The sequence below is a fragment of the Heterodontus francisci genome, chromosome 1, assembly GCF_036365525.1.
Source record: "Heterodontus francisci isolate sHetFra1 chromosome 1, sHetFra1.hap1, whole genome shotgun sequence".
Lineage (NCBI taxonomy): Eukaryota > Metazoa > Chordata > Chondrichthyes > Heterodontiformes > Heterodontidae > Heterodontus > Heterodontus francisci.
Window position 1 is genome coordinate 281866976 of NC_090371.1, and position 26671 is coordinate 281893646.

A 26671-nucleotide genomic window follows, 5' to 3' on the forward strand; every position below is an offset into this window, starting at 1 on the left:
TGTGCGTTGTATGTAAGAGTGTGTTTTAACGGCGAGATCTTCAACATCAGGCGAAGCTGAATTCAGCTCACAGAGCTCTGAGATCGAGGTGTGCTAAAGAGGAAGAGAGAAAGCACAGATAGACAGACAGGGAGTGAACGGGACTCCCGGTGGGTCCAGCACTGCGGGAACAAAGAACAGGTAAGATGGTCAAATGTGTGGAAAAGGCAGTGCAAGTGTGGAGAATATGTCAAATATGTCTGCCACATATTGACAATAATAGTTACTGGAGGTGCCAAACTAAACCAGTCAGTTTTATCTATGAGAAAAAGTATTAGTAGAATAGTATTTTGTCTAAACACTAAGTAATATTGATTGGTGTGTGTGCAATTGTGTTTTTTTTTCTAAAATAAGATTAGAAAATCGTACAGTGGCCCAAAAACACTGACCTTTCTGAATTATTACAGCTGAGTCAATGCGAAATGGCTCCTGTGTTTATATTGAGGGGATTCCCCTCCCCCTCCTCCCTCAAACAAAATTCATTTCGTAACAATCGCTCTTTCTTGATCTATTTTGTGCCTTAGAGGGATGTGTCACCCCCACCCCCGCTGCGATCTGTACATTGACTCATCTCCCTCATCCCACCCCCAGTCACCTGTGACTGTTCAGAATGGGAGGGATCGTGTTTTGGGCAAGTATTTAAACCTGTTTTGTCACCTGCTAATGTAGAAAAATCGCAACTCTTTTCCTTACAGTTTAGGTTTTTCTGAAGTTGAAGCCTGGCTAGACTTAGGGGTTAATAGTGGATTCAAATGTTAAATTCCCATTCGTGATCCAGGGTTACTCTTCCCCAGATGTGAAGTGGGCAACACATCTAATTGTGATCCATTGTCCCTCAAAAGTGGGGATTGGAGTGGGGGAAGGGTGGGTGGTGAGGGTACATATTGAGGGCAGGCCAATAGGCAGGGGTCAGTAAATCTATCAGACAGCTTCAATTACATCATAAACCATGACATGGTCTGACATTGGGATAAATTGACCAATTTGCACTCTAGGGTATGGAATGTCACCAGCCATTCATGGATGTGAGGAGGGCTGCTCATATTCCTGATTTGCCCTCCTGCCAGTGAAGCAACGTGTGTTGGGAGCTTTGAATCATAGCGTTAAGGACGCAGAAATAGCTGGGTAAATAACGACACTTTTATTGGTGCAATTTACAGTGGGGAAGAGATGAGTTGAGAATCACCTTGAATTGCTGGACAATTTTGGCACGGTGAAAATTAGGAGCTCTCCCTCAAACTGTCCAGGAGTGTCAGGAAATTGCTGAATTTACTCCGTAAATGTGAATGAATTTCATCACAGATATTTAGGGCTCTTTTAATGACGTGATATATGGTCCTGACTTGAAAATCAAACCTCGGAGGCTCAGAAAAAGAACAATTGACACTAGTGGAGTTTCACTTCTGCAGGTTGTAAATTGTTTGGAGAGTGTTTTAAAATTTAGCATTTTAAATTTAATTTTGAGTTCCATTCTGTATCTTTTTTCACTCTTAATTCAATCTTTCTTTCCCTCTCTTTATTCCTTTTACCATATCTACTGCATCTATTCTGTATCTACCCCAGAGGGCTGTGGAAGCTCATTCATTGAGTATGTTTAAAGCAGAAATTGACAGATTTCTAAATACAAATGACATCAAGGGATATGAGGATAATGTAAGAAAAAGGCATTGAAGTGGATGATTAGCCATGATCGTATTGAATGGCGGGGCTGGTTGGATGGGCTGAATGGCCTACTACTCCCATGTTCCTATGTTTCTAATCCGAATTGAATTCACTCCCCTCCTCCATCATTTCACTGTTTCTTTCTCAATCTTTACATTTTGGATAAGGAGATAGACTGTTGGTTCTATTATTCACCAAGGTCCCAGGTGTCCCTTTGGCCATGTCTTGCTGAGATCAGTTCACACTTACAACAATTTGCAGCTCAAATTTAGTGCAATCTGAAGGTTGCAGAAAAAAGCAAATTCACGGCTCGGATTAACATCAATAACTTCACTTTATCAAAAGAAAAACATTGATACTTTGTTCTCTCAATGTTCTCCTGTGGGTGTATGTCAGGTGGAATGGCCTGTGTGAAAGAATAATGAAGATGTGCAACATCACTTGGGTTTTTTTTTACTCTCTCTTCACTCCTCTCGGGTACCGAGAACTAAAGACCTATTGAGGGTGAATACATTTCAAAATAATTATTTTTATTGACATTAAAACACAACAGATTCACAGATAGAGATATTTAGAATTTTAGTCAGTACAACCCGAAAAGCAGAGTGCTTTTGTATCTTAACTCCACTTACCGTGTCTCAGTGGGTTATACTCTTGCTACTGAGGCAGACTGTTTTGGGTTCATTTCCCAATCCAAAGTGTTCAGCAAAGAATCTAGGCTGGCACTGCCAGTGCAGTATGGAGGGAGTGCTGCACTGTCGGAGGTGCCGTCTGTTGGATGAGACATTAAACTGTGACACCTTCTGCTCTCTCAAGTGGACATAAAAGGTATTATTTGGAAGAGTAGCAGAGTTTTCCCTGGTGTCCTGGCCAATATTGATCCCTCAAAAAGCATCACAAAAAACAGGTTATCTTTATCACATTGCTGTTTGTGGGATCTTGCTGTGTGAAAATTGGCTGCCGTGTTTCCTACAGTACAACAGTGACTACACTTCAAAAGTATTTCATTGGCTTTGGAACATCCGGAAAGGTGCTAGAAAAATGCAAGTCTTTCTTTCTCTTCACTTAGCATGTGTGTGAGAGAAACATATGTTAGAAATTTCCTTGGATTTTCCTGATCGGCTGTCGTAACTTCAGAGGAAGAACGGTAAAAATCCTGGATACAAATATAAACAGGTCATCCCTCGATTTTCTGTCAAAATCACCAAGGCCAATTGGGATTCCTGGTGATAATCTATCAGGGAGGAAAAAACGGATTGTGCATTTAAGGGACAGAAAGTCAATATCAGGATATGTGTGTGTGCACCAACATGTGCATGAGTGTGTGTGTGTGAGTGTGTGTGTACACACTTGTGTGTTGGAGTGTATGTGTGTGCACATGCCAACATATGTGTGAGTGTGTGTGTGTATGTGTGTACATGACAACATATGTGTGTATGCATATGTGTGAGTGTATGTGTCCAAATGTGTGTGAGTACACTGACCTGTGTGTCAATGCTTATGTGTCAGTGCACGTGTGTTTGTGTGAGTATGAGTGCCTATAAGTGTGTGTGTGAGTACAGAAGCACGTGTGTAAGTGTATGTGAGTGTGTGTGAGTGTGTGTGCATGTGAGAAAGGGACGGAAAGATAGTGTCAGTCAGAGGCTGAGTAAAGCTTCCAAGGTCAAAAATTTCCAGAATCTAAATCTGATCTTCATTATTATTTTTAATTGAGTTCCATTGAATGAAAGGATGAAAAGTCTTTGACTGATTCTTTCCTGGGAACTCAAAACTGTGGAACTCACAGTTTAGTTTTTTTCTTTCTCTTACAATCTACAGCTTTTCACAACCCAAACTTGTTGTCACCTACCCACTATTCCATAATGTGCCTTGTTTTCTCTCCTGTTCTGATTAACCTTGGTCGTGCTCTGCATAATGGGCCTCAGCTATATTGCATGCAGAGTCAGCTTAGAGTGGCAAGCTCATTAATAATTCATACAAAGGATCACTGACCTATATGTCAATATTTGCAGGTTGACGTTTGCAGTATATTTTCAGTGTTTTGAATTAAGCTGGACAGTTTTATGGATGAATTAATTTTGCAAACGGACATGTTAACGACACAGACAGCACATTTGCAGTATCTGCTGTAGCTCAGTGGGTAGCTCTCTCACTTCTGAGTCAGAAGGTTAAGGGTTCAAGTCCCACCTCAGAACCTAAGCATAAATACCTAGGCAACATTCATAGTACAGTATTGAGGGAGTGCTGTACTGCTAGATGAGACATTAAACCAAGGCCTCTCAGCTGGATGTAAAAGATCTCATAGCAATGTGTCCTGGCCAATAGTTACTCTTCAGTCAGTTTCACTAAACCCAGATTATCTGGTCATTATCACATTGCTGTTTGTGGAAGCTGGCTGTGTACATATTGGCTGCCTCATTGCAACAGTGACTACCAGTAAAAAGTACTGCTTTGGCTGTAAAGTACTTTGGGACCTCCTGAGGTTGTGAAAGGTATTATATAAATGCAAGTCTTTCTTAGCCCAGGTATAAAAGTGAAAATAACAAGGTACTGTTGTAGAGAGAGAATGTTGCTGTTATTCTATGAAGCCGATGTCAATATTTAAACTAAAGGCAAAGTATAAGAATGTTCAATCACATAAGGACCATGGTGACAAACAGCATTTGAGTGTTCGTGCTAAACGCTACTCTGATACTGTCCTCATGTTTGACGATTAACTAGCCCTGTTTTGCTTTCAGCATTTAAGACAGAAGCAGAAGAGCTTGAAGTAGGGCACATTTAGGTCACTCCTTGCAATTTGAATTCTGGCGATGGTATGTTGGTTAAGACGAAGTATTGTTTGGCTTAATACACAGCAGGTTTCTGAATAGTCGATTGGCTGCTTGATCACAATAGGCTGTGGGTTCATCATATATTTCCTTTTGCCCTTTACTTCAGCAGCGTTGTGAATCATATGTGAGGCTGCGATGATGCCACCAACAGATCCCCAAGAGGGGTCACCCAGATATACGTAAGTTCAAGTTTTTTATACAGCTAGTTTTTATAGAATTAAATTCTAGAATTAAAACATAGAAACAGACTAATGCTTATGCTCCACACAAGCCTTCTCCCACCCCTCTCCGTCTCTCCCCATTAACATATCCTTCCATTCCTTTCTCCTTCATGTGCTTATTCAGCTTTCCCTTAAATGTATCTATACTATTTGCCTCACCTACTCCCTGTGGTAGTTGGTTCCACATTCTCACCACTCTCTGGGTAAAGAAGTTTCTCCTGAATTCCTTATTGGATTTATTAGTGACTATCTTGTATTTATGGCCCCTAATTTTGGCCTCAACCGCAAGTGGAAACACCTCTACATCTCATAATCTTAAAGGCCTCAGCTTTCTCTTTTCTTAGATAAAAGCACCTCAGCTTTTTAATCTGAGTAACCCTTATTCTGTTAAGGAGAATGAAATATTGGGAACCCAGTATTAGGCAATGATCTCTGGCCTGAACAAGTTTCTGGAGGGTAACTATATGTCACGATACATTAAAAATCCAAAATAAATCACCTGTTAAATCTCTTTTAGAAGTGTATTCCAGAAGGAAAATCTAATGGGACATTGGGAGTGGGTGGGATGATAACCACATTAAAACACAGAAGAAGTGGAATGTCAAAAGGCCAATTGCCCATTAAACCTGGTCCTTTCAATCGCCATATATAATCTGCATGTTTTCTGAACTGAAGAGAGAGGGGAATAACCAGTTTCCAACATTTTGAATTTTCTCCCTTACTTCAAAAGTAATAAAACAATTCTCCAGAATATCAACATATCATCAGTGGACAGCACTTTCCCCTCTGAGTCGGAAGGTAATGGGTTCAAGTCCCACTTCAGAGACTTGAGCACATAACCTAGGCTGGCACTCCCAGTGGAGTACTGAGGGAGTGCTGCACCGTCAGAGGTGCAGTCTTTTAGATGAGTTGTTATCTGGTCATTATCTCATTCCTGTTTGTGGGAGCTTGCTGTGCACAAATTGTCTCCCTATTGTTACGACCACATGGTGCAATGAGAGTGGTTCCCACTGATCAACTCCCCACTTGACCGCAGCAAGTGTATTTGTATTAGAGTTTAGCCCCTTGGTGTTTTATTTTTCCAATAAACAGACAGTAACAGGTTTTCTTGTAGGTTTTAAAAATCAGAAAATCAGTTGTTTGTTGATCAATGTGCCATATCCCGAAATTGTCACAACCGCATCCACTCACGCATTTGCTCGCACACACACACAAAGAAGAAACAGATAGAGAAGGGAAAAAGGAAGGTGACTTTTAGTGAGGGGGGGGGGGGGGTCGAGGGGAGGGCGGAAGGTTATGATAAACCTGTTAAATTCTCTTGGAAATCAAGTTCTCAATGGATGCAGGCCTGAGATTATTGTACATTTCTCTCTTGATTGAAGATTCAGGTGAAGATAGTGGGTTACTTCTAGCTCTCACTGCTGTAGACTGTAGATGTAGGATTCTGCAGCAGGGCATGTGCTTTCTGGCTTGGCTGGAACACAGGCTGTTAGGATGTTGTTTCTTTCTCTCTCCCCCTCTCTCTCTGGTTGTCTTTTTTTTAAGGTAAAGCTGTTATCTCTCACCTCCTGTTAGGAGACGCTCTGGTCTCTTCCGCATGGTGATCGCACAATGGCCCAGGATGTGGCTACTTCACACCTTCTTTGTTTCAGAAGAAGACATTCAATTCTGGAATGTTTTAGGATGGGTGTAGGATGGGTTCAATTGACACCTCTTAGCTTTGGAGATTTATCCTTTGTCTTTGTCAGACAGTTTGAATACACAAAAGGCCAATTCCTTTTTCTTCATTTTGGACCATTGTTCACTTTTTTAAAATAAAGGTTCATCTTTTAAAGTCAAAGTCAGTTTTTCATAACTCTTCAGAGTTAGTCTATGGCAGTTGTATCATCGCACATCCGGTGTGCATGACACTATATTAAAACAGTAACTACAATTCATTGGCAATAAAATACATTAGGACTGCCTGAAGTTGTGAAAGATGCTTTATGAATGCAAATTCTCTCTTTTATTTCTTAATTAAACTGACTGATTAGATATAACAGCTAACATTTCCATAATCCCAGCAGAATTGGAACTATAGGGTAAATTTGCTGTTTGTACACTCCCAGTGCGAAGCCTGGCCCTCGGGAAGCATGCATCAGGAGATCGCACATGTGTCCGTGCCACGATTTTCCATCTATTAAAAAAAAAGAAAAATCATGGACCATTGAACACGATTTCTTGATTGGCGCTTCCGAAGGCAAGGTTCCATACTGAGATTCTCCAAGTTGAAAATTTACCTTTACATATGTCCCTTAGCATTTCCAGCACATCCAGCACAATTCATCACGTCAACCTCCATGATTTTCAGTCCAATTGTGTTAATGGACAAAAAAATCACGATGGGAGTTGACGTGTCCAAATTCCCAATCACCATTTCCATCACGGGTAATGTTCTGTGCAGACGTACCTGATTTGTGACTGAAAATGTTATGCCAAGTTCTCTCTGATATCACCAGTTTTTGTGTTAGTTCTGAATAATGCAACATAATAGTCTCCAAGACGGACATCTTTAGGATGCCCCAAATCCAATCTTTACCCGCCTTCTGGGCACTATTTGAATTCTATTGCAAAGCCACTTCCAGCAATCTAGCTTAGCATAAATTCAATGAGCCATGAAAAGCTCCATGTGCAGATCTATGTGAAGTGTCTCCTGAAAATCTATATAAATCAGTCACTAATTTATGTTTCCTCCTCAAAGAATTCCAGTAACCCGTGAGGCTTGTAAGTGTTGCTTTGGAAATTGAAATAACCCTCGTAGGTTCTACATTCTTTAGATGAGCATTTACAGCCCACTGTCCAATATTGTCATGCATTTCAGTGCTACTGATGTTAAACAAGCTCGTTTACAATTCCCTGCTTCTTGTTTCATTCCTTTTTTGATTATTACGGTCACGTTAATTGTGTGGTCTTGCACATCCCTGATTTTCATCACTCCACCTCAAGTAGCTGTGCCTTCAGCTGCCCGGGCCCTAAGCTCTGGAATTCCCTCCCTCATCCTCTCTGTCTCTCACTTTTTTAAGTCACTCCTTAAAACCTACCTCTTTGATCAAGTTTTTGATCAGTTGCCCTAATATCTCCTTCTGTGGCTAGGTGTCAACTTTTGTTTGATAATCGCTCCTGTGAAGTGCTTTAGGTCATTTTACTACATTAAGGGTGCTAGATAAATGCAAGATGCTGTTGTTGCGGGAACACAATCTTAAAATTTGCCAATGACGCAGAAGTGAAAGTTTGACAAAATGTTCAGAGAAAAGGTCATCAGCCTTGAAATGTTAACTCTGTTGCTCTCTCCACAAATGATGTCTGACATGCTGAGTACAGCATGACCTTTTTTTTAAATTCCAGATTTCCATCAGCCGCAATATTTCGCTTCAATAGTGATTTGTAATAAAGCTTATTTTCCATTCGTTTTGAAAATGCGTCTAGAAACGAACCATCGATGGCACGAAGCAGACCTCTACCTTCTCTCGGCAATAATACATCTAGACCTGCAAATAACACCACCTGCAAGTATGCTCTTCCCACTGACCCGTTCTTCTACACCCGGAACAACCCTCATCCCAAAAGGGTGTACCACATTAAAGGTAACCTGAGCACACCCACACCAGATTTAATACAGCTATTCAAAATCATCAAAAGGTTTTGATAAAGTAGATAGGGAGAAATTGTTTCCACTGGCAGAAGGGTCGGTAACCAGAAGACACAGACTTAAGGTAATTGAGAGAACCAGAGGCAAATGGGGAGAATTATTTTACGCAGGGAGTAGTTGTGATCTGGAACGCGCTGCCTGAAAGGGCAGTGGAAGCAGATTCAATAGTAACTTTCAAAAGGGAATTGGATAAATACTCGACAGGAGAAAATGTTCAAGATTGTTGGGAAAGTGCAGGGGGAAGTGGGATTAGTTTCTAAAAAGAGCCAGCACAGGCATGGTAGGCCGAGTGGCCTCCTTCTGTGTGGTATGTTTCTATGTATTGGATTCTTTTAATTCTTAGTGAACAGAAGGTTGAGAGGAGATTTCATAGAGGGGACTGGGCAGAGTAGATAAGGAGAAACTATCCCCATTGGTGGGAAGGGTCGAGAACCGGAGGACACTAATTTAAGGTGAATGGCAAAAAAAACAGAGGTGACATGCAGCATATGGTTAGGATCTGGAATGTACTACCTGAGAGTGTGGTGGAGGCAGATTCAATCGTAGCTTTCAAACAGGAATTGGATAATTATCTGAATAGCAAAGTGTGCAGGGCTATGGGGAAAAGGTGGGGGAGGGGGACTAGCTAAATTGCTCTTACTGAGAGCCGAAAGGGACAGGACGGGCAGAATGGTTTCCTTCTGTGCTGTAACCATTCTATGCATCTGTAATTCTTGACTGTCTGTTAGAATGATCATACTCTTGGTGTTAGTTAATTATCTCTGCAGTGTCCTCCCGTTTGTGAATGCTCATCTACCTTTATTCTCCATAATCTCTAGTTTGGTGGTAATGCCGATCAGTAACTATAATTGGAACCTCCGAATCTAAGACTCTTTAATAATTAGCTTTGGTCAAGTTTAAGGGAGAGAATGACAGGTGAAATAGATAAATAAAATTCAGATAGGGTAAAGGGAGAGATGTTTCCACTTTTGAGGGAAGACCAAAACTCGGGGCCATAAATATAAGATAGTCGCTAATAATTCAGGAGAAACCTCTTTACCCAGAGAGTGGTGAGAATGTGGAACTCGCAACCACAGGGAGTGGTTGAGTTGAATAGCATTGATACATTTAAGGGGGTGCTCGATAAACAAATGAGGGACAATAGAATAGAAGGATATGCTGATAGGGGTGAGATGAAGAGGGGTGGGAGGAGGGTCATGTAGAGCATGAATGTCAGCACAGACCAGTTGGGCAGAATGGCCTGCTTCAGTGCTGGAAATTCTATGTAGAGATGTCTAGGCACATTACTCTGACCATCATAAATGAGGTGAGTGGCAGGTTCAATGGGCCAGCTGGTCTTTCCCTGCCTGGAAATTTTGTACGTTACACTCTAGCTTCTGTCTTAGCGTTACAGTAGAGTCCTCAGCAAGACTATTATTATCAACTAAAATGCAAGTCCGAGATGTACTCAGGTGGCTCCACTGACTGTGTTGCAGGTCTGAATAATACACTTATCTGTAAGGTGGATGATCAAGGTGTCTGTCACAAAGAACCAATCAAACCACCAAAGCCAAAACAAGACTTCTACAAACCTAAGCGGCCAATCAGTGCTAATATTCCCATAACCCCTCCTCAACCGGCCAATATCATCACGGGAATATCACAGTCCCCATGTAAAGAAGATGCACAGCCTGACATTGGTTTTTTATGTGAGTATTAATGAATATATGGACATGAGAGTATATTTCCAGTTTAATGCATGGAGTGGAAAGGGCTTATAGGGAAGGGCAGGGTCTTCATTTTACAGAACAAAGGAAGGAGAAAGCTCCTTTAATTGACTAGTTCAGTGACCTAGAGCCCAGTTTCAGAGTTCAGACTAACCATTTTTAAAGTTTTTTCCCCAACTAAAATCCATGGAATCATAATATTTTAACATCACCCTGGTGGGGTAGTCTAGGATAAAGGGACATAACCTTAAAATCAGAGCCAGGCCATTCAGGAGAAGATAGAAAAAACATTCTCATGCAAAGGGTGGTAGAGGGTGGAGCTCCCTCCCACAAAAAGTAGGAGCTCAATTCATCATTTGAAATCTGAAATCAATAGGTTTTTACTAGCCAAATGTATTATGAGGTACAGAACCAAGGCAAGAGAATGGAGATAGGATGTAGTTCATTGAATAGCGGAATAGGCTTGAGGGGTTGAATGGCCTCCTTTTGTTCCTACAAAAAGCCATTTGGCACATTGCACCTTTACTGGCTCTTTGCAAAAGGTTTTTTAACTTGGTCCCATTCCCTAAATGCACAGACACCTTCATACCAGAAATTAAGCAACAAGGATCTAGTTCAACACTGCACCAGCCGAGCTATCGAAGGGACTCAGTGAATTGACATAACTCCAACAACAGCTTGCATTTTCTATTGACCCAGGTATCATAGTGAAACTATTCTTCTTCCTGTGTTGCATCTTCTCTTGAAAAGAGAAGGCTAGAGGTGATCTGATAGAGGTCTTTAAAATGATGAAGGTATTTGATGGGATAGACATAGAGATGTTTCCACAAAAAATACAAGATAGTCACTAATAAATTCAATAGGGAGTTCAGGAGATAATTCTTTACCCAGAGAGTGGTGAGAATGTGGAACTCTCTACCACAAGGAGTGATTAAGCTTGGATGCATTTAAGGGGAAGCTAGAAAAACATATGTGGGAGAAAGGAATAGAAGGATATGTTGATAGGGTGAGAGTGGGAGGAGGCTTGTGTGGAGCATTGACGCTGGCACGGATCAGTTCAGCTGAATGGCCTGTTTCTGTGCCATTAAATTCCAGGTAATTTTATCTAAACATTTAGACTACACTCCTTACAAGATGAATGTCTCAGAATCTGGGGGAAGATGATGTCAAAGCACTAAGCAGGAAGTGATTGGGAAGCCAAATGCAGATTTGAAGAAAAAGGCTTTGAGATTTTTGAAGGCAATATTGCAGCAAGGCAAAGTGATTTTGGAAAAGAATTCCAGAGGGCTGGGACAGTGACAGAATAACTGTCTTCCAATTGGCAAAGGGGGAATGAAATTCTTTTTGAATGTATCAGTGCAGTCATTATTTACTGTACCAGATGGTGGACTTTTCATAAGTCAGTGAATTTGAATGTGGAGATATTACTTTAGTAGAGTTTTGTGTTTAAAAAAAAAATTATTCTTGGGATGTGGGTGTTGCTGACAAGGCCAGCATTTTTTGCCCATCCCTAATTACCCTTGAGAAGGTGGTGATGAGCTGCTTCTTGAACCGCTGCAGTCTATGTGGTATAAGTACAGCACTCCTGACTTGGGTATTGTAGGTAGTAGAGAGGCTTTGCGGAGTCACTCACCACTGAATTTCCAGCCTCTGATCTGCTCTTCCAGCCACAATATTTATATGGCTGGTCCAGTTAACTTTCCAGCCAATGATGATCACCATTGTGTTTATAGTGGGGTTTCAGCAATCATAGTGTAATTGAATGTCAAGGGGAGTTGGAGATGGTCATTGCCTGGCACTTCTGTGGCAAGAATGTTACTTGCCACTTCTCAGCCTATGCCTGGATGGATCTTGCTACATGTGGGCATAGACTGTTTCAGTATTTGAGGAATTGTGAGTGGAGCTGAATACTACGCAAACATCTTTGAACATCCCCATTTCTGACCTTATGATGGAGGGAAGTTCATTAATGAAACAACTGAACATACTTGGGCTTAGGGGCCTAGACACTACCCTGAGGACCTCCTGCAGTGATGTCCTGGAGCTCCGATGTTTGGCCTCCAACAAACACAACCATCTTCCTTTGTGCTAGGTATGACTCTAACCAGTGAAGAGTTTTCTCATTGACTTCAGTTTTGCTAGGGCTCCTTGATGCCACACTTGGTCGAATACTGCCTTGATGTCAAGGGTAGTCATTCTCACGTCACGTCTGGAGTTCAGCTCTTTTGTCCATGTTTGGACCAAGGCTGTAATGAGGTCAGGAGCTGAGTGGTCCTGGTGGAGCTCAAACTGGGCACTAGTGAACAGGTTAATGGCGAGTAAGTGCTGCTTGTTGGCACGGTTATTGACTCCACCTATCGCTTTATTGATGATTGCAAGTAGGCTAAAGGAATGGCAATTGTTGGCGTGGATTTGTCACGCTCATTACGGACAGGTCATAACTGGGCAACCTTCAGCTTTGCGCCTCCCCCCCCCCACCCCACCACCTTGTCTTTTTCAGAAAACATTTTTAAACATGTTGCTTTTGCCAGTGTTGGAAAACTACTTTAGAATTCATGGTCACTCTGATGAGAATTTTGAACTTTGTAAAGTTAATTTTTTAATCAATGAGAAATTGTTAACTGAATTTTAATGTGACGGAAACATGGTAAAATGGAGCTGTTTAAGCATAGATTTAGGACACAGAGGGGAAGTAATTCATTCATCTAAGGATCAGATACAGCAAGAAATCAGAAAGGAAACTACTGCAAAACTGGAAAGTAAATTGCCTCGGGTTAACATGGGTTTGTTTCAATGTATATAATGTTAAAGGTCAAGAAAGCATCGAGTTCTAGACTGAAACAAATTTAAGTGCAAATTAGTCTGAACTAATTCCTTTCTTGGAGACCTTTGGAGACGGTGACTGCCTTTACTGTTTTGTGCAGACTCCCAAGCTTGGCGAGAAGAACTGAGGGACCTAACGGCAAAGGTGGAATTCTTTCCCGAACCAATGAAAGAAGCAAAGGAGGTGACAGTTTCTCATCTTGGCTGACATTAATCTGTAGAATGTAAACCTGTAAAAATCTAAAGCCTCCATAAAATTCACACAGTAACGTAAACATCTATCTTTACAAAGCCCCAGTTATGTTCTATTGTAGCTATCCGAAATCACATCAGTGACTACACTTCAAAAAAAGTATCTTGTTGGCTGTAAAGTGCTTTGATTCTGAGGTTGTGAAAGGCACTATATAAATGCAAGTCTTTCTTTTCCTTTCTTTCGGTCGAGAAAGATTTGTGATTCCATGAAGAATAATTTCCCCAAATTTGCTTGTCCCACCTGTTGAGCGTGAAGCTCCTTTGTGGATTTACCCAAAGCACTAAGAATTGTCCAACAGTAATTGAGGTGTGATGAAAACTGTTAGAATGTTGGAAATCTGAGATTAAGCATAAGAATTGCTGGAAATATAAAGCAGGTTGATCTGAAAGAGAAAAATAGTCTACTGGTTTGCACCTATCTGTGCTATACCTCCCCTGGGACTGTTGATGGATAGGGGAGAAATTCCTTCCGTCAGTAATCTGATTGAAAAAATAGAGTTAGCATGAATACAAAATAGATTCCTCATGAAAGCCATCTTGAAAAAAATATTGGGAGTAGGATTTCACCCATTGATTGCCAGACAAGGGTTGCCAACCCTCCAGGGATTGTCCTAGATCTGCAGAGCACTGCTGTGAGCATAAATCAGGAGAAAAAAGGTCATATTAGAAATGAAGTTTTTTTTTCAAGAATTGCTTTGGACACTCACTCATTAGTTAAAAAGAATTGGAGTTGGACAAAGGGCTGTTTGACTGAAGTTGAGAATCATTCAATCGGATAATGAAGAGTCTCTTCAGTCTGATTGGGAGTGGGAAGGCAGGTCCTCATGCGGACAGATGTGTCAAGTGACCAATGGTGGAGGGGGGTGGGGCATTGGGAGATCGTGTGATGAAACCTCCAGGAATACATCCAACCAGAGTTGACAACGAGTGTCCAAAGTGGGAGTGTTGCATTCTCAGTAAGTGAACATCCCTTACTTTGCAGAGTGCAAATAAATCTGTCTCCCCAAAATGTGCATTTAAATAATAGAAAAATAGGAAAACTATCATTTTATATTTAATGCAGCAGTTTCTAGTTTCATTCTTAACAAGTTAGGTTTTGATGTTAGAGTTCACATGGTCCATGGCTGCATTGTTTGAAAATCAAGGAGATCCTATTGAAATGGAATTGCCACTGACCAACAGTGGCCAGTCTTCCCAGTTGTTCAGTAAGTATCTTCAGTACCAAAAGGTGGAAATGAAAAGAGTTAATATAATAGAGGCCACATAACTAGGATATCCGCTTTATAGGGACAAGGAACCAATTTTCCTTAAGGCATTCCAATACTCCACATGGGGTGCGATTAAGACTCTGTAATGATACCAACATGATAGCAGGGCCTAAGGGTTAAATTATGAGGTTCAAGTTGCGTAAATGTGAAATGTATACCCAAGAGTTTGGAAAATTGAAGGGTGATCTAATTGAGGTGTTTACGGTGAAAGTAATAGATGTAGAAAAGCTATTTCCTCTGGTAGGCAAATCCAGAACAAGGGGGCACAACCTTAAAGCTAGACCATACAGAGAAATCAGGAAACACAATATCACGCAAAGGATAGTGGAAAAGTGAAATTCTGTCCCTCAAAAGGGTGTGTATGCTGGGTCAGTTGTAATTTTCAAGACTGAATTTGATGTATTTTCATTAGATAATGGTGTCAAATAAACGACTAGAGTTGCATTCACTGGGATTTAGAGGGTTAAGGGGTGATTTGATCACAGTTTTCAAGATATTAAGGGGAACAGATAGGGCAGATAGAAACTATTGGGGAGTCTGGGACTAGGGGATATAGCCTAAAAATTAAAGCAAATATTACAGGAGCAAAGTTAGGAAACACTTCTACACACAAAGGGTGGTAGAAGTTTGGAACTCTGTTCCATCAAGGACAGTTGTTGCTGGGCCAGTTGTTAATTTCAAATCTTGAGATTGATAGATTTCTGTTAACCAAAGGTATTAAGGGTATATGGGGCAAAGGGTGGAATATTGAGTTAGGTCACAGATCAGCCATGATCTCATTGAATGGCGAAACTAGGCTCAAGGGGCTGTTTGACCTGGTATTGTTCTAATGTTCCTTATCATAGCACTAAAGAGGGCACTAATCACTAATGAATGGAAAGATCTATCAACTTGGAGCATCATGGATTGGTAAATCTTTAATTGGTTCTGTGCCAACTGATAGAAAATTTAACATTTCAGTAACATCCTGAAACTTTAGTATTGTTGGATCATGAATGAACCTGCACAACCTTCTGTGTCATGCTTCTGGAGGATGTAAAAATCAGACTGTTCTTAAAATGTTTTTTTTTTACATAGGAGGAGAATCTAAAATGGGGATACCAATATTCTGGTGAGAGAGGGCGTCTATGCCCTTCTCCAACAAGACCCATATCCTGGACTGCCTCCAGACCAATCTCACGTGCTGGAGCCACTGACTGTGCTAGACCAGGCCTGACAGTGGCTGAACGTGAAGTTCTTGTGAGTAGTTCCAGAAATTGTTGCATCTCTTAATCATTGAGGCTTCTTTCACAGCACCTCCCAAACTTACAACAAGGGCAGCAGATGCATGGGAACCCCACCACTGGCAAGTTCCCCTCCACATCACACATCATCCTGACTTGGAAATATATCAGCCGTTCCTTCATTGTCACTGGGTCAAAATCTTGGAACGCCTTTCCTAACAGCACTGTGGGTGTACCTGCATCACATGGACTGCAGCAGTTCACCACCACCTTCTCAAGGGCAATTAGGGATGGGCGGTAAATGCAGTGGTGTCTAAATACTGTGAATTAAAAACAAGTCCCTGCTTATTTGGCTTTGGCATGAGTTTCTGCAGCTCTAGAACATTATATCTAAGTGGGTCATGCTCTCACCTCTGGATCGAAAGATCATAGGTTCAAGTCCAACTCTCCTGAAACTTCAGCACATAATCCAGGTTGACACGCTCAGTGCCAGTACTGGAGGAGCACTGTACTGACTTCTTTCAAGTGAGACATTAATCCGAGGCCCCGCTTGCCCTCTCAGGTGGATGTAAGAAGCTCTATATAAATGCCAGTTGTTGTGATAACAGAGTACCACCATTTGTTTTAGCCTGCGCCTTCAGTGTCATGTGAAATGCAATATTTGGAACAGACACATATCAAACTTATCTTCTTCATCCTACATAAATCCTGTATTCACACGAGTACCGTAATATTATGTGTAAATAGGATTCCCAAACTCCAATGGGCAGTAAAACATCCTACTGACCAACTGTGTCACTGTCTAACCTTTTTCCTGCTCACATATGGAATAACAAAAGCAGTCCTGCAATGACCTTTGGAGGATTCTGTAAACTCCCAATCCGATGGGAGATGATGTGAGTTTAGGTCATAGAGTAATTACGGCACAGAAGGAGGTCATTTGACCCATCGAGTCCCTGTCATCAATAGAGCAATCCAGTCAGTCCCATTCCTCTGCTCCATCTCAGTAGCCCTGCAAATCTATTTTACTCAAGGGCCCAACCAATTTCCTTTTGAAATCGTTGATCATCTTTGCTTCCACTACCCTCATAGGGAGCAACTTCCAGGTCATTCCCACTCGCTGTGTAAAAATGATCGTCTTCACATCCCCCCTGTATCTCTTAAACTTAACCCAAAACCTTAAATCTGTGTGCACTCGTCCTTGTACCATCAGCAAATGGGAACAGCTTTTCTTTGTCTACCTTATCTAAATCTGTCAGAATCTTGTACACCTCTATTAAATCTCCCCTCAACTTCCTTTGCTCCAAAGAGAACAACCCCAGCTTCTCCAACCTAACGTTGTAGCTAAATTCCCTCATCCCTGGAACCATTCTAGTAAATCTCCTCTGCACCCTCTCAAGGACCTTCACATCTTTCCTAAGTGTGGTGACCACAACTGGTTGCAGTACTCTACCTGTGGTCAAACCACAGCTCTATAAAGGTGCAGCGTAACGTTCCTAGTTCAAGAGAATCACCATGCCCATTTTAAAATAAATTAATTATTTTGATTGCCTGGTTAGGATTGGAAAGGAGAAACATAAAGAGAACTTGGAACCAAAGCACAAAACGTTTTCACTTATCTAGCCTGGTCACATGACAACCTGAAACAATGATGGCAATAGACTTAGATACGCCCCTTTCCACTTCACTATTATCATTGTCCCCACCCAGCAAACAAATTGGTTGTCGAGTTTGTGGAGGAGCACTATGTGTGTAAAATGTATGTCTTTCTTATCACAGTTAGTGTTAGTGAAGCAACGATCCACTCTATTTAATTAAATCTGTACAATGTGCTGCCCTTCACTCAGGTTCTGGAGCTGCTGTCTCAGATTTTGCAAACTGATTCACTCCAAGCTGTACAGCATTGGTTACTCACAACAGGACATAAAGGTTAGTGAGGTAGCCCCAGATTATTACGCAGTGGTACCTTCTCAACCCATTACTTTTTATGGGATCTCCCTGTTCGTACATTAGCCGCCGCATTTCCTGCAATGACTTCACTTCTAAAAACACTCTTACGCTCACTGCCCAGGTGACCTTACTACCAGCTGTGTTCAGCAAGGTTACAAGTTCAGGATGATGTGAACATGGGATATTTTAAGTTTCACTTTTTAGATATAAGGCAAGTGGGGGTAACATTTCTTAGGGTGTTTTTCTGATCTCCTGCGGTAACTTTGATGGAAGATGGGTTGATAGTTTGAGAAACGGCATGCAGAAACTCTGGGCATTGCTCTTCAAAATAAAACAATTGGCAGACACACCTCACTGTCCACAGTTTTGAAATGTTTGTCTAACTTTAACATTTGTCTCCTGCCTCTTTTCCTTTCTTTAATAATCTCCCCCTCTGCTCCCCAATTTTCTGCTCTTCTAGAAGTCTGATGAAATACTTTCCACTTGCCTGGATGGGTGCAGCTCACTCAAGAAGCTAGACATCACCCAGGTTAAAGCAAACCAGTTCTGAAGAACGGTCACTGACCTGAAACGTTAACTCTGCTTCTCCCTCCACAGATGCTGCCAGACCTGCTGAGTATTTCCAGCACTTCTTGTTTTTATTTCAGATTTCCAGCATCTGCAGTATTTTGCTTTTATTTTAAAGCAAACCTTTGCCCCACCATTTGCGGCCGTGCATTCATCTGTCTGGCCCCTATTTCCTTCCCCAGTCTTCTCTACCTCTCTCTATCTTCCTTTAAGACACTCCTTAAGATCTACCTCTTTGACTAAGCTTTTGGCCACCCGTCTTTTATTATGTAGTTCAGTGCCTAACTTTGTTTTTTACGCCTGGTGAAGTGCCTTGCCATGGTTTACTGTTAAAGGCCCTATATCAATGCAAGTTGTTGTAATCTTTCATACCTGGTTTAAAGAACGTGATTGTTTTTTTTTACCCCGAGAGGATTTTGAGGCCAGCCTGTTATTAAATTTGAATTAAATATCGAGCATCACCTTTTGCCAATTACATTTCCCCTCACTCTGTGTTTCACCCTACTTTAGAGAAAGAGATGATGCTGGATTTGATTCGAATAGCAGTGGCCAACATGAGGTTCGGTAGTTCAAACGTTCCAACCTGCACCACTTTGAAAGAAAGCTTAAGTTCTCGTCAGTCAGCTGAAGATACAGACACGACGATGTTCCGAGCACAGTCTGCATGTGAGAGACGTCGTGCCAGGTCTGTATCACCCTTTAATTCTGACCTCTTGAGTGGTACACAGTTTATATTTTATAATTTTCGCACAAAAAAAGGTTTTCTGCACTTTTCTGTTTTTGTAGATTGTATGTGGATACTGTTTGCAGTCCTTCTGTTGGTCACTATCATCAGGTGTCAGTTGCTCCTCATTCACAAAGTTCTATGTTCAAGTCCCAAATCCAGAGACTTCAGCACAAAATCCAGGCTGACACTCCCAGTGCAGTCTGGAGGGAGTGCTGCACTGTTGGGGTTACTGTTTTTTTTAGATGAAACATTAAACCAAGGCCCTGGCTGCCCTCTTAGGTAGATGTAAAAGATCTCATTACACTGTTTTGAAGAAGATCTGAGGAGTTCTCCCCTACATCCTGCCTCAACCAACATAACTAAAAAACAGATTATCTCGGTATTGTCTCATTGCTGTTTGTGGGACCTTGGTGCGTATAAATTGGCTGCCATGTTTTCTACATTTCTAAAGTATTTCCTTCAGTATAAAGGATGTCCTGAGGTTGTGAAAGATGCTAAATAGTTGACTCCAAATAACTCTGATTCCAGTTCCAATGTACACAAGCACTTTCTAATTTATTGCCATGTATAGAACACCAGGGCAGAATTTTCCCAGTGGTCTTCTGAACCTCGCCATCCGGCTCAAATGTGGGCCAGAAGACCACACCATGTGGGAAATTGCTCATTGTGACCTTCCCTGGATTGGCCGATTAATGGCCAGAGGGCAGGCTCACTGTCCAATTAAGAACAGTGGGTGGGCTCTCAAAGCTGGAGGGCCAATCAGAGGTCCTCCAACTTGAAAGTAGCAGCAGGATGCCATGGCAGTTAAGTGAAGGAGAGTGTGCTTCACAATGGAGGTGCTCTCTCTCCAACTTTCTAAAATTCAAAATAAAAATAAAAATAGCTTTGCAGCCAGGCCACCACTATAGTTGGGTTGGGGCGAGGAGAGGGAGGGGGGGACACTGAAAACAGACTCTCTATAGGGCAGCTTGCAGCTGCTGCTGCACCGAGGCAGGCAGGGAGGGCCACTAAGCCCGGTTGGAGCACTGGCCTCCCAGTCTGCCACCGAGAAGCCACCTCCAGGCAGCTGAACTGGCCCTCGCCCTCTGCAGGAACCTGGAGGCTGACGGGAAAATCCCAGTTAGGCTCCTTTAATTGGCCCTGAACAAGCCCGATTGGCTAACTGCTGCATAAGGGCAGGTAGCCCTGCCGTGCTGACCTTCATCCCGTTTCTGTGAAAATGGCCAAGGGGCGAACGGAGCCAGGGAACTGGCACGCTGGCTGGCAGTGCTATTTCTAGTGCCCGGCCAGCTCCGCTAGTTTTAGCGGGGGCTAAAAAACAAGCCCCTGGACTAAGCACACGTCTTAAATCATCCTCCAAGTATAAAATGCTACCCAAAAGTCAACAGTCTGCGTTCCTGATGGACAATACGGGAAAAGAATGGAATTCAAAAATGGCCCTACGCTCACTTTTGCAAATTACTTTAAATCTGTGCCCTCTGGTTACCAACCCATCTGCCAGTATGGTACTATTTAGAGATTGTCCTATTAGGGAAGCTTTATTGAACTGTTATGAGTTACCTTGCACTATTTTAAACTTAAAAGCATGTGTTGGAAATAAATATATTCTACTAGTGCTTAAAATTGGAATAAAAGCAGTAAATCGAACTTACAAGCACATTTCCCTGAATAGGCCCATTGTATGTTACAAGCTTTATTGGATTATAAGTAGAAGAGATGGCAACTTATTATAAGTTCTCACTGATTAGAGCTGAGGTTCTTTGTTTCACAGGTCACAATGTCAATGTCAAAGACTGGAGTCAATCTTGGAGAAACAGCCAGGTACGCAGATTATGAAACAGAGGGTCTAACAATATTTTCTTTTATTGTATTAATTGATCCAAATAGGAGGTACACCCAAGGTCAGCTAAAATAATGCAAGACAACTCAGTAAGTCAACATAAGGTATTAAAGGATGAAAGGGTCTAAACGTAGGGTAATAGGGTTGTAATAATCACCTAACAGGCAAGAAAAGAAGTTTGCAGGGCTATGAGGAACGAACAAGAGAATGGGACTATCAAATAGCATTTTCAAAGAGCTAGTCCCCCTCTGGGCTATGATTCTACGTATTTTCCCGTGCTCTATCTCGGCATGCGAGAATGGTATAAGGAAACCATCTTCTGATTTTGGAGTGTTTTTGGACAGATTTGTGATTCATAGGCCATTAAGAGTGATTAAGAAGAACAGGTACTAGGCTTCCATCTCATTGACGTACCTCTTCAGTAGGGTGGGACCTCAACAACTTTATATATTGCCTTTAACATTTTTTCATGGCCCAAAGCACTTCACAGGAGTGTTGTCAAACGAAAATTTCACAATGAGGCACATAAGGGCATATTAGGACATGTGGCCAAAAACTTGGTCAAAGAGGTAGATTTTAAGGGCCCTCTTAAAGGAAGAGAGAGGGAGATAGTGAGGGAGACGTGGAGAGCTCTGTGGAGGGAATTTCAGCTCTACAATCCTTCGATATCTCTGCATTCTTCCATTCTGGCTTCTTGCACATTCTCAATTTTAATCACTCCACCACTGGCACAGTGCCTTCAGCTGCCTAGGCAATAAGCTTTGGAATTGCCTCCCTAAACCTCTCCGACTCTCCTCCTTAAAATTGCTCATCTGTCCTAGTATCTCCTTACATGATTCGGTGCCACATTTTGTTTGACAATGCTCTTATGAAGCACCTTGGGACTTTTAACATAGCAAAGGCTCTATGTAAATGCAATTTCTTGGTCCTCTACCTCACCACCACCTCCCTCGACCTCTCCACTGTCTCTACATTGTCAGATTGACATCCAGTACTGGACGAGCAGAAATTTCCTCCAACTAAGTACTGGGAGGAATGAAGTCATTGTCTTCGTTTCCCACCATAAACTCTGTTCCCTAGCCACCAACTTCATCCCTCTCCCTGACAACTATTTGAGGCTGAACCAGACTGTTCGCAACCTGTGTCATATTTGACCACGAGATGAGCTTCCTACACTTATCTGTACCATCACTAAGATTGCTTATTTCCACCTCTGTATCATCACCTGACTCTGCCCCTGCCTCAGCTCATCTGCTGCTGAAACGCTCATCTATGTCTTTGTTACCTCTGGGCATGACTATTCGAATGCACTCCTCGTTGTCCTTCCACGTTCAACCCTCGGTAAATTTGAAGTCATCCAAAACTCTGCTGCTCATGTTCTAACTCGCACCAAGTTCATTCATCCATCATCCCTATACTCACTAACCTACATTGGCTCCCAGTCCAGCAATGCCTCGATTCTAAAATTGTCATCCGTTTTCGAATCTCTCTATGGTCTCACCCCTGCCTATCTCTAAACTCCTTCAGCCCTAAAACCCTCTTAGATACTTGCATGCCTGCAATTTTAACTTCTAGAGCATTGCTGTTTGTAATTGCTCCACTTTTGGCAGCTGTGCCTTCAACTGTCAAGTTCCTAAGCTCTGGAATTCCCTCCCTAAATTTCTCTCCTCCTATGAGACACTCCATAAAACCTATCTCCATCTGCTTTAATATCTCTATGTGACTCAGTATCAAATTTTGTTTGATAATGCTCCTGTGAAACACCTTGGAACATGTTGCTACGATATTGGTTGGCATTGTTCCATCTATGGAAGATGATGGACATGCAGCAAACAATCCATTTAGGTGGGGTGTGTTCTCTTGGTGCACCTTTGCTGATGGCTGTGAAGGCCAATCCTTGAGAGGCAGGTTCTGCCACACGTGAAGCTGCCAAGTGACGATATGAGTTGTTGTTTTTGATGTTGGCGCCTGTTGCCAAGCTGCTGTGGCAGCTGGTCGCCATGGTAGTACGCACCAGTCCACAGGATATGTCGCCATTTCCCTCTTTTGCCAGCTAGTGACTCCCAGGTGCGATAGTCGACATTTAGGGCCTTGATGTCACGCTTGCAAGCATCACTGAAGCAGAGCTTTGGGCGCCCCACTAGTCGTCTGGCCCCAGCTGATTGGATTTATAGTGACTATCTTATATTTGTGACCCCTAGCTTTGGTCTCTCCCACGAGTGGGAACATTGGGCTGGATTTTACAGCCTCCAGACGTCGGGGGTCATGGCAGTTGACGGGGGGAGTGGGGGGGGGAGGTTGGGGATGGAAAATGCCTCCAGCAGAGACCCGCCAGAGGAAGACCCAGCCTGATATTGCCAGCAGCAGCAAGGCCTCATGGTGGCCCTATAGTGGGGTTGGGTGGGAAGGGGCTGGCCGCCCCGGCCATTTACGGCAGGCAGACCACCATAGTTATCAGTGGCAGACATGTAAAATTCATCCCATTTTCTCTACGCCTACCCTATCAAACGCTTTCATAATTTTAAAGACCTCTATCAAGTCATCCCTCAGTCTTTTCTAGAGGAAAGAAACTTAGCCTGTTCAGTTATTCCTGATATGTGTATCACCTAATTACTGATCTGAAAACACCAGACAGAGATATCATTGCAGCATCAATACAATTTTCCCTCTCCAAAATAAATTAAGTTTAATAAAAAGTCAATAAAAGTAGTGAGTTTCCCTTGCAGCATTGCACCCTGGTAAGTCTATGCTTTCGGAACAGGCTATATATGATTTATGCATTAGAAATATGGGGTTACTTGAAGAATATTATCATGTATTTATCACAGTTATTATAACTTCTAATAATTCAGAGAGAGAGGGAGACGCCAAAATGCTGGAAATGACCACGTCGAATTCCTGTGCTCGCCAGTACAGTCCACAAACTAAAACTATCAAAAAGTCGAAAACTCTTGGATCCACAAAGAAAGTACTCATCGTGCCTTCTTCACCCATATTGAGTGGGAAGTTGTGCCACAGTAAGACAGATTTATCTAAACCTTAAAATAGAGGCAGAGTTTGCAACAAATGAGCATGCAGAATTGTTATCAGTAAATGTTTTTGGAGGTAAATTAAGCATTGATGTGTCAGACTATACTTACATCTTCATTGAGCTGAATTACAGATTTGTCCAAACACATTCTACCACTGAGAGGAAAAGCAGCAGTTTTAAAGGAGAACTTCAGAGTAACAACACTGAATCTTTGAAATAGAAATATGGTTACTATCCCTACCTACTTGTACCACGACTATACACCTAAAAATATTATTTAAATCACTTCTCATTCACTTCAGTACAGACCTAAAAACTTAACAATCTTTCATAGAGAAAGCCCTAATTTAAGACCATCTTTCTTAACCACACCTAGCAAGAGTTCTTAGCAATGGATTAAAGATTCATGTATGAATGTATCACATGCTCATGCTACATCTTAGATGCACCTCATAATCTTTAATCCAGTCTCTATTAAAAAAAAAGACACCTCATTGCCTCTTGAAGCCATTATACCACCTGCTTCAATGGACTTTTCAAACCCTTTATTTAAAAAGGCTCTGCCCAATTTCCCTTTTTATTCTTAACTTCCTCCTTTGTGGCCCCATGCATTTGAACACTTTAGGGCGGCACAGTGGCGCAGTGGTTAGCACCGCAGCCTCACAGCTCCAGGGATCCGGGTTCGATTCTGGGTACTGCCTGTGTGGAGTTTGCAAGTTCTCCCTGTGTCTGCGTGGGTTTTCTCCGGGTGCTCCGGTTTCCTCCCACAAGCCAAAAGACTTGCAGGTTGATAGGTAAATTGGCCATTATAAATTGTCACTAGTATAGGTAGGTGGTAGGGAAATATAGGGACAGGTGGGGATGTTTGGTAGGAATATGGAATTAGTGTAGGATTAGTATAAATGGGTGGTTGATGGTCGGCACAGACTCGGTGGGCCAAAGGGCCTGTTTCAGTGCTGTATCTCTAATCTAAACCATAGTGAGAAATTTGCGAGTCCCTTCATAATCTCGAGAACTTTAATTAGGCCACCTTACAGTTTCCCATTTGCCAAAGTGAACAATTCATACCAGTCTGACCAGGGTACCAATATTCGTTATTCTCCCCTATGGTGCAATTTGTTCTTGGGACAAGAGCACTAGCAAGGTAGCATTTAAAAAAAAAATTCATTCACAGGATATGGGCGTTGCTGACAAGATCAGGATTTATTGCCCATTCTTAACTGCCCTTGAGAAGGTGGTGGTGATCCAGCTTGACAACTGAGTGGCTCGATAGGCCATTTCAGAGGGCAATTAAGAGTCAACCACATTGCCGTGGGTCTGGAATCACATACAGGCCAGACCAGGTCAGGATGGCAGACTTCCTTCCTGAAAGAACACTGCTGAATGAGATGGGTTTTTATGACAATCTGGTAGTTACATGTTCACCATTACTAACACTAGCTTCTTTTATTCCAGATTTATTTAATTAATTGAATTTAAATTCCCCAGTTGCCATGGTGGGATTTGAACACATATCACCAGATTATTAGTCCAGGCCTCTGGAACATCATTTTTTTTTAAATTAAAAAAGGGGTTTTCATTGAAGAAATTCAGCTTTAATGCCAGTATTTCAGAGAATGAAAAGCCCAGATTAGTAAAATGGACACAATTACATCACAAAAATTCACATAGAAACCTCGTGTCAACAACCATCTCTTAAATTGCAGAGAGGAAGAGGTTGGTAAAAAAAATTACAGCAAATGAACTTTTGGTGCTGATTGTTATCCTGCAGTCTGGGGAAATCTGGTGTATAACCCTATATATGAGTCATAAATGGCTTGCTCTTAGTAAATGGGAACCATCTACTTTGAAACATATTTTACTAATTGGAAGTCACTGTTCAGAATTAACTATTGAAGCAGATTGCATAGATATCAACTGTCGCTCAGTTGAAGCACTCTTGCCACTGAGTCAGAAGGCTGTGGGTACAAGTCCCACTCCAGGACTTGAGCAGAAAAAGCTAGGCTGACATCACAGTGCAATACCGAGGGAGATGCTGTCTTTTAGATGAGAGGTTAGACCGAGACCCTGTCTGCCTGCTCTTGTGGACATAAAAGATCCCATGGCACAATTCTGAAGAGCTAGAGATATCCCTGGTATTCTGGTCAATACTTATCCCTGAATCAACATCACAAAACGGATTAATCTGGTCATTATTACATTGCTGTTTATGGGAGCTTGCTGTGTGCAAATTAGCTGCTGTGTTGCCTACAACAGTGACTACATTTCAAAAGTCCTTCATTAGCTCTAAAACACTTTGGGACATCTTGTGGTTGTGAAAGGTGTTATATAAATTCTAGTCTTTACCAATATTTAATTTGCAAGAGGGCTAATTTTTCTTCCACGTGTGCTCTTCCTTGTTATACTCACCTCAACTAGCTAGATATATTGTCATTACTGTGCTGACCACAGTAATGCACTCTCTCTCTTTCACAAGTATCAGCGAAAGACAAATATCTGTTTACTCAGACCCTTTTCCTGACTGTGCCTGTTAATAAATCTTTTCTACTTTTCAACATGAGGCAGCTGGTGTTGTTCTGGCAACAGTGAACTTACGCCCATTTTTCAGACTGGTCTTCGTGCAGTGAATTATTGTGGATGCTCATTATAGTGTGCTGCATGGCTGCTTATGTTGGAAGCTACAAATAAAAAGTTATGATTGAACATCTAACGGTTGCAGTTGTTTACTTCAGTCATTGTTGGCTAACTGCTCTAATCCTTGTGCAAGATTTGTTATTAGCGACTGTGTCAAATCGCCCAGGAGAGAACATGATAGGAAACTGCAATTTAGGAATCCAGCCTTG

General features: G+C 41.9%; 1 protein-coding gene across 3 annotated transcripts; it reads left to right on the plus strand.

Moving 5' to 3' along the window:
* LOC137377070 (protein TBATA-like) lies at nucleotides 1-26573 on the plus strand. 3 transcript variants are annotated; one of them, XM_068046317.1, is made up of 10 exons: nucleotides 1-180; nucleotides 4639-4711; nucleotides 8219-8376; nucleotides 9917-10129; nucleotides 13072-13154; nucleotides 15568-15729; nucleotides 17561-17642; nucleotides 18741-18915; nucleotides 20729-20778; nucleotides 23650-26573. In XM_068046317.1, the coding sequence occupies exons 2-10, from the start codon at nucleotides 4668-4670 to the stop codon at nucleotides 23838-23840; spliced, it is 1158 nt and encodes a 385-aa protein (XP_067902418.1). In that variant the 5' UTR covers nucleotides 1-180; nucleotides 4639-4667; the 3' UTR covers nucleotides 23841-26573. The 3 variants fall into 3 exon arrangements, with proteins under 3 accessions (XP_067902418.1, XP_067902425.1, XP_067902434.1); XM_068046324.1 differs by having other exon boundaries at nucleotides 4642-4711; XM_068046333.1 differs by lacking the exon at nucleotides 1-180 and having other exon boundaries at nucleotides 4652-4711; nucleotides 8138-8302.
* The last annotated feature ends 98 nt before the right edge of the window (nucleotides 26574-26671 follow it).

Bases quoted from the DNA above. Each gene is read 5' to 3' on its own strand.
- LOC137377070 (XM_068046317.1), top strand. From the start codon at position 4,668: ATGATGCCACCAACAGATCCCCAAGAGGGGTCACCCAGATATAC. The intron at 13,155-15,567 runs GTGACAGTTTCT...TTTTTTACATAG, and splicing joins CAATGAAAGAAGCAAAGGAG to GAGGAGAATCTAAAATGGGG. The intron at 20,779-23,649 runs GTACGCAGATTA...CTAATAATTCAG, and splicing joins AATCTTGGAGAAACAGCCAG to AGAGAGAGGGAGACGCCAAA.